General features: G+C 37.5%; 2 protein-coding genes across 3 annotated transcripts; one reads left to right on the forward strand and one right to left on the reverse strand.

The window, feature by feature from the left end:
- The first annotated feature begins 1287 nt into the window (after positions 1–1287).
- On the forward strand, positions 1288–10387 carry LOC106336512 (universal stress protein YxiE-like). 2 transcript variants are annotated; one of them, XM_013775355.1, is made up of 4 exons: positions 1288–1624; positions 1748–1854; positions 9884–10002; positions 10097–10387. In XM_013775355.1, exons 1-4 carry the CDS (start codon positions 1342–1344, stop codon positions 10278–10280), a joined length of 693 nt encoding a protein of 230 aa, XP_013630809.1. In that variant the 5' UTR covers positions 1288–1341; the 3' UTR covers positions 10281–10387. The 2 variants fall into 2 exon arrangements, with proteins under 2 accessions (XP_013630809.1, XP_013630810.1); XM_013775356.1 differs by having other exon boundaries at positions 1751–1854.
- On the reverse strand, positions 10366–12091 carry LOC106336513 (40S ribosomal protein S5-1-like). The gene is made up of 5 exons (XM_013775357.1): positions 11984–12091; positions 11800–11894; positions 10962–11233; positions 10674–10877; positions 10366–10583 (listed from the first exon to the last, which is right to left on the reverse strand). The coding sequence occupies exons 2-5, from the start codon at positions 11890–11892 to the stop codon at positions 10529–10531; spliced, it is 624 nt and encodes a 207-aa protein (XP_013630811.1). The 5' UTR covers positions 11893–11894; positions 11984–12091; the 3' UTR covers positions 10366–10528.
- Between the last annotated feature and the right edge of the window lie 1672 nt (positions 12092–13763).

Here is a 13763-nt window from a genome sequence, read left to right on the forward strand (position 1 = left end):
TGTAGTATGAACTTTACTCTCGTCAAAATAATATTTATCAGAACAATAAAATAGTTCCCCTTGTTTGAGATTATTATATTTACATATATTTTACTAGATAATTTTATTTTTGATTAATCATCTTTAGTTTGTATGAAAGAAAGATTTAATAACCGACTGTCGACTGTTATATCTAATTCAGAATAAACTATTGACTTCATTCACTGTTATATCTAATTCTAAATAAACTATTGACTCATTTGGTCAAAGAAAAAATGGTGTTTATAGGACAAAGAGAGTTTTATTGCAGCAGAATATTATATACCAAAAATATGATTGGTGCCATAAATATTCCAGAAGTATATTATTTAGAATATAAAATGATTTGGGCAATTTATTATATGAAAATTTTGCATATTACAAAACGGTGTTTGCAACAAATTGATATTAACCGATAAAAAGAGTGTGTACACCAATAAAACTGCCGGTTTCATATATATAGAAAATTTTCTATGTTGTAAAGATTTTTCATTTGATATCCAATTTCTTCTAAAGAAAAAAATACAATGACCTACAAATTTGTATACTACTTAAAGTTTTATCGTGAAGATATGCAAATAAAACTTAGAAAAGTAAAACATATTAAAGTAAATATCCGTTTATAAAGTTTATATATTATTATGTGAATGAATAGTTTTATAATTTTCTAATCTATATTTATAACAGCTTCAAAATTTAATATTTTCCTCTGAAATATACATATTTATAAAATTGTCGTACCATGGAATCCGATTTTCAAAAATAGATTTAAGACATTTTCAGATACAATTGTCTGTATTCTACTATTGTCTATTTTGATTCAGTTCAGTCAGTTCTCGGATTTAGGATCTTCTTAGGTTATAATTGTTTCTTTTTGGAAAAAAAAAGAAAAACAAAAAATAAAGTGGAGGTATGTCTGTCTTATTCCACGTTACATCTGAACCATGCATGCCACGCGTCCGTTAACATTCGCGACTTATCATCATTCGAATGTAATATAAGAGCATCTTTATCCGGGTATACTAGAGGGTTTCTTAGCGTGTGAGTTTCGTATAGGATCCACGTTTTTCTAAGAAACCGGTTACAAAAACTACTAAATAGTAATCGGTTCTTAAAGGTTTCTTACACTGTTTGCGGGTTTCACTAACACGTGGCAGCTCACGATTTGTTTTTTTTTTTTAATTCGAAAAAAGTAAAGAAAAAAAAAATTAAGAAACCTCATTTGGGGTTTCAGGATAATGATGCTCTAAAGCCTTACAAAGAAAAAACAAAGTTTGTCACATGGTCATTTAATTGAAATTATAAATAAAAAAAAGGAGATCAATGGCGGAGGATCAAGCAACGGCGACGTTGAAAACATCGACGGTGGAGAAGCAGCCGGAGACTGAGTCACCAAGAGTCATGACAACAACAAAAAGGATGATGGTTGCGATCGACGAGAGCGATTCGAGCTTCTATGCTCTTCAATGGGTCATTGACCATTTCTCTAGCCTCTTAATGACCACCGAGGCAGCTGGAGCGGAAGGTGATTTGCTCACGGTGGTTCATGTGCAGTCTCCGTTTTATCACTTTGCGGCTTTCCCGGCTGGACCCGGAGGCGCAACAGGTCCGTCAATTGATCTCGCTTACTTCCTTTTTTCAGTTTTGTTCCTTTGATTAACTCATTAAAAAATCAATATATAGTTTAGAGTTTGCTTCTATATAAATATAACTTGGTGAGTACATATAGCAGCAGTCTACGCATCGACCGCAATGATAGAGTCAGTGAAAAAAGCACAACAGGAGACCTCTGCAGCTCTTCTCTCGCGTGTACTCCAAATGTGTCGGGCCAAACAAGTTACGTATCAATTTTGATTTTACACATAAATTCTATTAATTACTTGGAACTTATAAGCCTGGTGTCCGTATCTATAAGCTATAACTATTTGGAATAACGTAGCTAGTGACTCAAAAACAGGTTTCCAATACATTTTTTTTGCAAGTCGGATCCGGTTAGGCAGTACAGGAATAACAAACAAACCTATATACGTGTGTTTACTATCAGGTTATAGTTTTATTTGAATAACATATAAATGCAAGGATGATTATTCACTACTATCAAACACGTTTTTGATGCAACATCGGGTTAATATATATATATATATATTCTAGTGGAATATTAATGTTGAATTACACATCTTGATGAGTATTGATACATGATTTAGCAATAAATCCCTCCCGCCAAAAGAATAAGAAAACCGGTTAACGACTACCTCGGGTTAAGCTTAAACGGGCTGAGGAGAATTCGTATCGCGACGTCGGCCTATAAAGCCCGAGGTTCTTTAGAGAATTAATGAGTCAAAGATCAAGAGGATTACTCTCCACATATCTTGGAATCGATTGTTATAAAGAATGAGTCAAAGCTAAAAAAGAGGAGCACGTGCAACAAACCATGAGTTTCTTGCAACACCCTACTCTCATATAAAAGAAGCCTTGGAGCTAACAAGCAAAGGGGATTCTTCGACGGAAACAGAGCAAAAGCATATAAGCAAAGACACATGAAAACCAAGAGGGACTTCGGTCTAGCTAGATCACTTCGTCCTCCCCCAACACAGGGCTTAGTTATCATGTCCATGTAATGATTAAACAATTCTTCCATGATTCAATTACCGAACGAGAAGAGAAACATTAGATTATTTATATCATGTCACCAAGTCAAAGACGTCACGACACTCATGAGTGAGAAAATGTCTCCGCATTCACCACCAACGAGAGTTCCAGTCCGCAATGTCGAACTCTGATGATTATAATAAATGAGGACTAGAGTTCTTATTAACCGACGTCGATCTCTAGGAATGTTTATAGCTCGGCCGCTGTGATATATAAATGAACTCTCTCCAAGGCTAAAGATAACGACGTCTCACTAAAGAACGATGAACCCGATAACTCGCCCGAGACCGATGAGACAACATCTCAAATCAAATCGAACTACGTTATGATTTGACCCCTCGTCGAAGGTACATAGACAGCTCGATCCCGAGCAGTTACGATCTTTTTTTCTCCCGATATCTCTATGATATTCGACCTACAAATATAGTCCATTTTTGACGACTCATACCTAATTATATCGTTGTGTTCTGAGGATATCGTTGCCCACGTTATTTCTTCCCTAGATTGAACTCCCGATCACTATCAAATTCTTAGTGTAGATTTTAGGATCTAGATTTTGGCGCTGACTGTGGGGAAGAGAAACGAAAAACATCCTTGCTAGGAACCCGATCTAAGGCTTGTAAGCACAAAAGTGAATCCATCTCATATGGTGTCCAATATCATGACAAACGAACCATCCAATCACGACGATACCGATCGTACTCGATCATAACTAGAAACGAAACATGAGATTCAATTCCGACTTCAGCCAAATCGAATCTCTGTTACTGATAAAAATAATTCATCTCGTCGAATTTCACAGATAATGTCCTCAAACCGCAGGTGAGCGACGACGAGTTCTGATAGCCCGACCTCCCGAGTTTGGGTTCAGTCAAATGATCGCCCGACACGAGAAAGGTTACCAACCAAACAGATGCATCAAAGCGATTATCAACAGAAGATGGTCTTAGAACAAAGCGAAGAAAAAGACCTTACTACGAATCGAGCAGGAATCCTCAATCAATAGATGATCAAATAGATGATCAAAAGCAAGGAAGAATCTTAAGAGGCCGAAACGCAATACCTCGAACACTTTTCAGAATGTGTACAAAAAACTAAGTACGACAGACTCTCGAGAGCTCGATATCTGTATCGAAGAGACGTCTAGAGATCGGAGTTCTCCACTTTCAGAAGAAGAAGCGTACGGGCTCTTAAAGACCACTAATGTGTTGTTTTATTTTCTTCACGACACGGTCACGTATTTGACCAGACCAGAATCTTTCCTCCAGCAACTCAACTCAACGAGACTTCCCATTGAAGGATGGAGAAAATCGTAAACAAACATAAATAAATTATTATGATCTCATGATAATGAGGATCTTCTTCAACCAAAAAAAATGATTGTCCTATATGCCCTGTGAATTGGTTTTGACTTCCTCTTTTTATGACGATTACACCATATCTCTCTTGGAGCAAAACACCGACAAGGGAACTAGGAATATCCTCACCACCGTTTGATGAAAAGGTGACAAACGAGAATTGTTGGACCTCAAGGAGCCAAAACCGTAGACATCTTTCACTATGAAGACTTCTCCACTTCCCAAAGAAGAAGCACGAGCCCCTACAGACTTCTTTGGTTCAACGAGAGACAACAACACCGAAGGTAACACCTGTCTCTCATTGGATTATAAAATAAACAAATAGCTTATTCCACCACGTGATTGGCTGGACGAGAAGGAGAAAAATCTATCAAGCCTTCAGTACGAACACATTTCCATAGAAGGTTAACGTTTATCAACAAAACTCAAAGAAGGAATATAGTTGTTTCATGTCGATCAGTCTCGCTCGAGACCAATGAAACCAACGTCTTGTCCGAGGAAATAATTGAAGAAACTGGGAGACTGATGAAGCCAACGTCTCGCTCGAGACAACGAAACTGATAAGGCCGACATCTTGCTCGAGACCGATGAAGGGAAACGCTTCGCTCGAGACTGAACTAATGTTTCGCTCAAGACTAATGAAATCGTCCTCCCGACCTGGTGCCATTGATCATTCATTAAACCATGTCTGCCTAGACGTGATTATTAACAACAAAACGATTCACACTATCTGAGAAGAGAAGACACTCGATTCTATGTATGATGCACGAAGTAAAAACGTGTCCATACTACAACGAGAAACGAATCATATTTTCATTATAACAATGAACAAAGACATGAACTTTTCAAAGAAGAAGAGCCCGAGTCTTAAAGACCATTAGCATGTTCGACATTTGCTTCACGAGTCAAATACGGTAACATATTTGGCCAGAATATAATCCTTCATCCGACAAAGCAAGTCGACAAAACCAAGAATGGAGAGAAATATTAGCAGAACGATATTACTACCTTGAGAATAAGAATCTTCTTCCACCCTCTTGCCAGACAAGAGCACGAGCTCTCATAAGAAAAAGAAGAACAAGTAAAAAAAACCGTCATATTTTTATCACAATGAGATGTGGTCACCACAACAATAAGTTTGACGAGAGAGACTTCCCGTAAACGACATCTCAAGGCTGAAGAACTCGTGAGTTAAAGAGAATTCCTCTCGCTCAGTAAGAGCAGCGATTTTGATGATTACTTCATTTCCACGTAACTGAAACATTATGTTTTTATAATGGTTAAACGCTTCCCCTACCACTCGATTACTCAACGAAAAGAAAACGAAATGCATTTCTTTACTACTCTTCACAAAGAATATGTTCTTCTCTATTCGCTGAAGATAAAAAAAGTTACGAAAACGAACCTGCTCATACTGATGAATGAGGGTAAGAGCTTGTTTTCATATGATGATATTTACATGAACTCGATGTCTTGCTCGAGAGTCGAGACCGATGAAGCTTTTATCTTACTCAAGATCGATGAAGAAAGCTTTCGACTCAAGGTATGTCTCAATCGAGATGATTATAAATCGAATCATAAGAGACTTGAACCAGGGTTGCTACCCACGCGACATCCATGAACGAAATCTCACAAGTTGGGCAACCACGATTACAAGCACCCCTCTCTCACCTTCTAGCGAAGGAGAGTTCTCACCGCTCAATAGAAAACATTAAAAAGATCACCATACTCCTATCATTATGTGATTGTTGGCGTTATATGATTCTAATTGTTTATAGAAGAAATATATTCAATAATTGATATTCGTCGCACGAAAAGCAAACGAGAAGTGGATGTGTGTTATAAACAGACGACCAGGAAACTTTCGTTAGCTAAAGAGAGCCAAATACAATCATGTGATCGATGGAAGCGGTTCTCTCCCATTACGAACATAGCCCAACAAGATCTCAAGTTGATGACACACCATTTCGTTACAATCTTCCTGCAACATAAGAAAATCTCTGTTTTCATTATAATAAGAGCCGAGATCATATTATAACTATGATAGAGGAACAATGGTACAAAGTTTTTCTATCACGATCAAGATGTCGAACTCGTTAACCAAAACCGACGGTACCATTCAAAACCGACGAAGCCGACAGCTTGCTCAGGACCAATGAAGAAAACTTCTCATCAAAGAAAAGGGAGCTCGGAGTCATGATTAAAGGCTTCTCCGTTCTACAACCTCGTCACCTCACTTGAAGAACTGGGGGACAACATCCCGCCAAAGGATTAAAAAAATCGGTTATCATCAACCCTTCAACCGTTGGTTTGTTTAAAAGGAAAGAAAAGAGTCGAGAGACTTTTCCAACAAACAGAGGTCGTGAGTTAAGACAAATGTCCCACTACGAAGACCAAAGATCAAAGAGAGACACTATTTACAGTCATATCATCTCGAAGACTTGTCTTATTTGAGCGCCACCGACGTAACACGATCGAGCCACAGAGAATCTCTAGGTGCTCCCAAATTTTTCCATTTTACGATCCGTACATTTCTAGACCATAGAAGCATCTTGACAGCACCACGATCCAAACCAAACCGCCACAGCCTAAAGTCTCAATAGACTGGGCAAAGACTAGATCAGCTAGCTTGAACGCGAAAGCCTACCAGTACGCGCTCCAATCAATTTGACCGACTAAAGGCAACACAAATCCCTCGAGCTCCCGAAACCCTAATGACGCAGATACGAACCGTATGAAACACATAAAGCAAATACAGATCTTGCATCCGAGTTAAAAATAAGACAGACTCGACCTCTAACGAGCTCGCAAAATACTTAGGATCGACAAGTCGCCCTCCTCCAACCCTCTTCCAATAATGGCATCAAGTTCGATCTCTGATGCTGAAGCTCGAGGACCCGAAACTGGATCTTGCTCCACGGAAACAATGAGCTATATGTCCAAGAAACCTTAGCAGCTCAGTGGCCGAGTTCGACCAACACAACTTCCAAAGAGCTGAAGTCAAGGAGAGAATGAAACTTTACACTCTCAGATCGATAGTGAGCTTTTGAACAAGCTTTTATCGTGCCTCCAGAAATATATTGAGCATGATATCAAGCAGATCAAAACAAAAATACTGGAGAGGCGCGAAGAAAGCTCAAGCCTTGCATTCTACACTCCTTAAGTGACAAATCCATCCACTTCATTATGAAAAGAGCCATCGAACGCCTGACTTCAACCTATCTCGAATTACTTAAGGGGTCCATATATCCCTTTATGTAGAAGAAGCAAATAGATTTTATCTATAACGAATCGTGGAAAATCATGAACAAAATCCAAAGCATCACTAAAAGGCTCTAACCACTAAATCATTTCCTGTTAAGGAAAACGATTAAATCTGGACAAACCACGCAGAAATATTCTAAGATCAAAAACAATATTTCCAAACAAAAGCAAAGCCGCAAGAGGCAGTAAGCGCGACATGGTCCACGACGGCGTACTATGAGTTGTGCACATATCAAGTTAATAATTCACAGCCGCATCAACTTCTCATCAACTACACAAGGAAAACCGATCAAACATCCAACACAATTTTTTCTCCGCTAGATTGCAGTCGTTAAAACCAGAACACTCCCAAGTCAGTAAACAATTATCTTCAATCTATTTACACATAAATATATTGCATCAGAAAATATATTCTTGCACTACTTTTACAACTTTTAAATTATCAAAGTTCATATTGAGTCACTATATGCTTCTTTCATAAACTTGTATAACCACAAGATGTTTTATACACTCTTTTTGCACTGTCCACAGTTCATACTATTATCAAAATTTACTTTTCAGCCTCAAGTGGCTAGAACCCTCATTAACTTTATTTTGAGCTTTAAACTCTTAGTAAGTTTTACCACACGATCTCAAACGACCCAAGTTCTTATCGACATCGATAAAACCACGTCCTCAGGCCACCACTGGCCCGCGAGTTAGATTCCTGATCAGTTTCTATCTCGCCAAACATCTCGAGTACGAGCAATATAAATTGTTCCTATAACCGAACCAAAGTAAAAGTTCGACTATCGATGTGTAGCCAAATCATTTAGCATTGACTTGATGATTCGTTGGGATTATATATATATTTCCAACACCATTACACAAACAAAAAATAATTATACAAACCTAAATCGACGTAACCATATTCGAATAAAAACAAACTCAATAAACATATTCATCATACGAGTCCAAACCACCACGAGGAATCAAGGGAACTCTTCACACTTCTCAAGATCAGCAACCATGTTGACGAGCTCGGCCCACCACCTATACAGCCAGAAACTCCATTCAACTTTCGTCTCTCCCGCAACAATTTCAAACAGACTACATCGAACTCCCGTCAGGAACCATATACACAAACGAAGTCGAACACTCAGTGATCAAACGAAACTTAAAACAACTTCAATTCATCTAGTGGCGACAAACTCATATTTCAATCGATCACGAAAGCACAAAGATCGAACGCTCAATGCAATATTTCTTGCACGATCTCGCCATAAGATGGCAAACGACTTCACGAACTCATCGAATATATAATGGACTCGGAATCATGTTGTTTCGGTTGATAAAGGCTTCTCCGTTCTTCAACCTTGCTTGAAGAATTACCTCACTTGAAGAACTTGGGGACAAATGTTGATACATGATTTAGCACTAACTCCCTCCCGCCAAAAGAATAAGAAAACCGGTTAACGACTACCTCGGGTTAAGCTTAAACAGGCTGAGGAAAACTCATAACCCGACGTCGGCCCATAAAGCCCGAGGTTCTTTGGAGAATTAATGAGTCAAAGATCAAGAAGATTATTCTCCACATATCTTGGAATCGATAGTTATAAAAAATGAGTCAAAGCTAAAAAAGAGAAGCACGTGCAACAAACCACGAGTTTCTTACAACAACCTTACTCTCATATAAAAGAAGCTTTGGAGCTAACAAGTAAAGGGGATTCTTCGACGGAAACAGAGCAAAAGCATATAAGCAAAGACACATGAAAACCAAGAGGGGCTTCGGTCTTAGCAAGATCACTTTGTCCTCCCCCAACACATGGCTTAGTTATCACGCCCATGTAATGATTAAACAATTCTTCCATGCTTCAATTACCGAACGAGAAGAGAGACATTATAATATTTATATCATCTCACCAAGTCAAAGACGTCACGGCACTCATGAGTGAGAAGATGTCTCCGCATTCACCACCAACGAGAGTTCCAGTCCGCAATGTCGAACTCTGATGATTATAATAAACGAGGACTAGAGTTCTTATTAACCGACGTCAATCTCTAGGAATGTTTATAGCTCGGCCGCTGTGATATATAAATGAACTCTCCCCAAGACTAAAGATAACGGCGTCTCACTAAAGAACGACGAACCCGATGTCTCGCCCGAGACCGATGAAACCAACATCTCACTCGAGGTGATGACAATCGAACTACGTTATGACTTGATCCCTCGTCGAGAGTACGTAGGCAGTTCGATCCCGAGTTCAGTCACGATCCTTCTTTCTCCCGATATCTCTATGATATTCGACCTACGAATGTAATCCATTTTCGACGACTCAGACCTGATTATATCGTTGTGTTCCTATCGTTGCCCATGTTATTTTTTCCCTAGATTGAACTCCCGATCACTATCAAATTCTTAGGGTAGATTTTAGGATCTACAATGAGTATTATTTCATTAACTAACTAGATTTCACTATTTGGGATCAAACACATATATATACGGATCTTGTGTGATACATTTTTTTTTAAATGTTAAATTTTATACTAATTTTTGAATTGTGTGACAGAAATACAAAACTAAGAAAGCATAAAATCTTGTGTGATACATGCAGATACGTGCTGAAACTCTGGTGCTTGAAGGCGATGCAAAGGACATGATTTGCCAGGCGGTGGAGCAAATGCACGTTGATCTTCTTGTTGTCGGTAGTCGTGGCCTTGGCAAGATCAAAAGGTATATTACAATACTTTTTCCCATTTTTTACCTTCCAAATCTAAAAAATTATGACTTATGTTTCAATTTGTTCGCCTTTTGTGCGTTTTGGAAGAGCGTTTCTTGGGAGCGTTAGCGATTACTGTGCTCATCACGCCAAATGTCCCATCCTTATCGTGAGGCCACCAAAGGAGATAACAAGTTACGTAATAAGGTCTACTACTGTATGGGCAAAAGTGTGTCGTATGTACTTGTGTTTGAAGTTTTTGTGCTTTTATGTGCGTATGGTTGAAGACTAATGTCAGTGACATGAATCGAGTCAAATAAATGCAGTATGTATAGTTCGTGCGGTGACTTAAGTTTATCACTTGAGTGCACCAAAACTGAATAAACTGATGCTTATCTATTGAAAGTAGTTCAGACGAAATAAGCTTCATAAGACGAAAATAGCAAAACATCTGTTGCATCTTCCCAATCTTAGTCAAAACAAAACATAAATTTCATTGATAAGATTGTAACAACCATCAGGGCAAAAGAAGACTTTCCCTTAACGATTAGCCTTGGCAACTCTCTCAATCTCATCCTTCTTTTTGATGGCATAGCTGCAATAGTTTTTTTTGTACGTTCATTAGCTTCATCGATAATACATAAAGACGCCAATGTCTAAGAGATGTGTATGAGTCTGTGTCTACCTGTTGGACGAGCCCTTGGCTGCGTTGATTAACTCATCAGCAAGGCACTCAGCAATAGTCTTAATGTTTCTGAAAGCAGCCTCACGAGCACCGGTTGTGAGCAAGAAGATGGCCTGGTTAACACGTCTCAGAGGAGAGATATCAACAGCTTGTCTCCTAACGACACCAGCAGATCCAATTCTGGTGGCATCTTCACGTGGACCACTGACTCAAAGCAAAACAAATACAATATTAGCAAACGATATTACAGCATAAGGCTTTTGCAAATCACAAAAAGCCTTTTTGTACCTGTTGACAATGGCATCGATGATGATCTGAATCGGGTTGGCGTCAGTCAAGAGGTGGATGATCTCCATGGCGTGCTTGATGATCCTCACCGCCATCAACTTCTTTCCATTGTTTCTTCCGTGCATCATGAGAGAGTTTGTGAGCCTCTCAACAATTGGGCACTGAGCCTTCCTGAATCTCTTCACAGAGTATCTTCCTGCAGTGTGGGGGACAAAGGTGGCGTGTTTGGCTGCTTGGACTCCAATGTAGTCAACAAGACTGATATCTGCAACCTACAACATATATAGAAGATAAGTCAGTTACAACACTTCAAACCTCATGACACAAAAATGAATATAAAGAACAAGATTTCAAAACTTCATGTAACACTCAAACTAAGCTGGGAGAAGAATCTATATACACATAATAAGTATAACCACCAAAACAGGAGCATAGGTTATATAAATCGATCTCAACTTATACTCTGAAACTAAGCTACCTACAAGAAATCAAAGATACAAAAATTGTCACTTGCAATACTTCAGACGTGGTGAAACATGAATGAATATAAAGAACTTAAAAACAACAGGTTCCAGCAGAACTCAATACAACACTCGAACCAAGCTATGAGAAGAATCAATATCACTAGAACAAGTATTACCGCCAAAACAAGGAGCATAGGTTATACAATTTGATCTTAAACTTATACTCCAAAGCTATTGTGATTGTGACATCGATCAAAAGGCTAGGTTCCAGCTAAGTCTGATCAATCAAAAACGACGGAAGCGAGGACTGAAACACACAGAAGCGAGCAAATGAAATTGAAATGAAGAGGAGAGTGAAACGGTGAGGAAGTTACCGAGACGTCATCGTAGGTCCAGCGGTTGAAGAGCTTGACCTCGTTGGTAAGCTGCTGCTGGATCTCTGCGTCGATTTCTACGGCGGCGGCCATGGCTGTGGTGGAAACAGAGTATGAGCAAATCCAAATAAAAAGGTGAGAAAGAGAGTAAAGAGGGGGGGATTCGGAGGAAGAGGATGATCACCTGAGATCGTTAAGCGTCGCGCGGTTGAGAGTGACGGCGGAGAGAGAGATCAAAAAAGCTTCGGGAAATCGGGCAAAACCCTAAGAGATATTTATATACAGATTTGGGCTCTAACGGACGAGCTGTCTATATGGGCCTGTATTATTTGGTTATTTAGTACAGAACCGGGTTAATGTGTTACCACGGTTTGTTTTAGAATAGTTATGAAATACTGTAGCATTTTTTTTATGTCTGGGTTTCTGGCCTGGGTCACTGTAACGTTTTGTGTATGTCAAACTTATATACTTTTGAGATTTTAAAAATAAGTGTACATTTCTTTCAATTTTATATAAATCATGAGGGGTTATTGGAATCAGAATTTGGAAGGGATTTAGTGATTTTAATAGTTGACAGACTTTTAGAAGTTAAATAGAGTTAACTATTAATCCCACAATGAAAATTTTGTTATCAGTAATTTAAATTTTTTTTATAAAATATACAAATGATCAAAAAAACTATATGAGTAGAAATCATCATTTAAAAGTCATTAAGATTAAAAATATACTAAAATATATTATCTATGTTAGTATCATTTAAATTTAATAGCATATCCTATCAAATACAAAAAAAAATATTTTTTGATTAATAAAATTGATTTATATGTTCGCACCAATTTAATTATATTTTTAATAGTTACTAACTTTTAATTATTTAATATATATTTATTATTTCATAATATGTAAAAATATTTAATACATAAAATAATTTTTATATATAATGTTGATTCCGCGCAAAGCGCGGATCTTAACCTAGTTGATTATTATCATGGATAGATGCAATAAGAAATGGAAAGTCAACAATGATGGTGAGACATAATTTTTATTGGTTATTGTTCTTTGTGTTATGTGATGGTGTATTCATTTATCTGGAAAATCTGATACCAATAAAATAACACGACAATGATGGTGTGCTCTTTGTGTTATTGTATGGTGTACTCATTTATCTGGGAAATCTGATACTAATAACATAACACAACGACGATGGTGTGTTCTTTGTGTTATGGTGAGGCAGACTTTTTATCAGTTTTGTTGCTCGGTATCATTCAAAACTTGTGTGTTTACGTTAGTTTCGTTATAATAAACATTTTTCTCTTCGGTTTTGTTATTATTGTCTGTTTTTTTTTTTGTTATAATAATGATGATCATGTTTATTTTTGAAAGAACATTCTAGTTTTTGAGTTTGTATGTATATGTTTTTTACTACATTGATTTCAAGAATCTTACGAGTATATGTGATATTTTCAAAGTTTAGTATTATGAGTAAAAATATAAAGAATTTAACTTCCAATAACAATAGAATTTAATAGAATTACAAAATCAATGATAACTAAATTTTTTGAATAACAATAGATTTGAATGAAATTTAAAAATAACAATGGATTTTGGTAAGATTTTATAAATCCTTAAACCAATAACAATAGATTTTCAAAATTTTATAATTCCTTTAGAATTCTTAAACCAATAACCCCCAAACTTGGTGAGAATGAGTTATTGTCAAATAGTTTTGAATTCTCAACTGGATCCACAAAATCATATTTCATATGAACTTGAGTCTTATAAGACTCTCAGAGGAGGCAGAGAAGAAAGATCCTAAGGTGAGCGAGATAGAAGGCTGGTGGGACTATGAGAACCTTAAATTACCTCTGGGTAAGAATTAAGCATGATGAAGTATGTGAGACAATATTTGATGGCTTGGAGCTGCATGGACCGAGGGAACGGTTGTACCACCACAGCTCCATATG

Source organism: Brassica oleracea, chromosome C3, assembly GCF_000695525.1.
Source record: "Brassica oleracea var. oleracea cultivar TO1000 chromosome C3, BOL, whole genome shotgun sequence".
NCBI lineage: Eukaryota > Viridiplantae > Streptophyta > Magnoliopsida > Brassicales > Brassicaceae > Brassica > Brassica oleracea.

Coding starts and splice junctions, on each gene's coding strand:
- LOC106336512 (XM_013775355.1), top strand. CDS start 1,342: ATGGCGGAGGATCAAGCAACGGCGACGTTGAAAACATCGACGGTGGAG. Junction 1,625..1,747: donor TGGACCCGGAGGCGCAACAG/GTCCGTCAATTG, acceptor GAGTACATATAG/CAGCAGTCTACGCATCGACC. Junction 10,003..10,096: donor GGCCTTGGCAAGATCAAAAG/GTATATTACAAT, acceptor GCGTTTTGGAAG/AGCGTTTCTTGGGAGCGTTA.
- LOC106336513 (XM_013775357.1), bottom strand. CDS start 11,892: ATGGCCGCCGCCGTAGAAATCGACGCAGAGATCCAGCAGCAGCTTACC. Junction 11,234..11,799: donor GGACCTACGATGACGTCTCG/GTAACTTCCTCA, acceptor TATATGTTGTAG/GTTGCAGATATCAGTCTTGT. Junction 10,584..10,673: donor GCCAAGGGCTCGTCCAACAG/GTAGACACAGAC, acceptor AAACTATTGCAG/CTATGCCATCAAAAAGAAGG.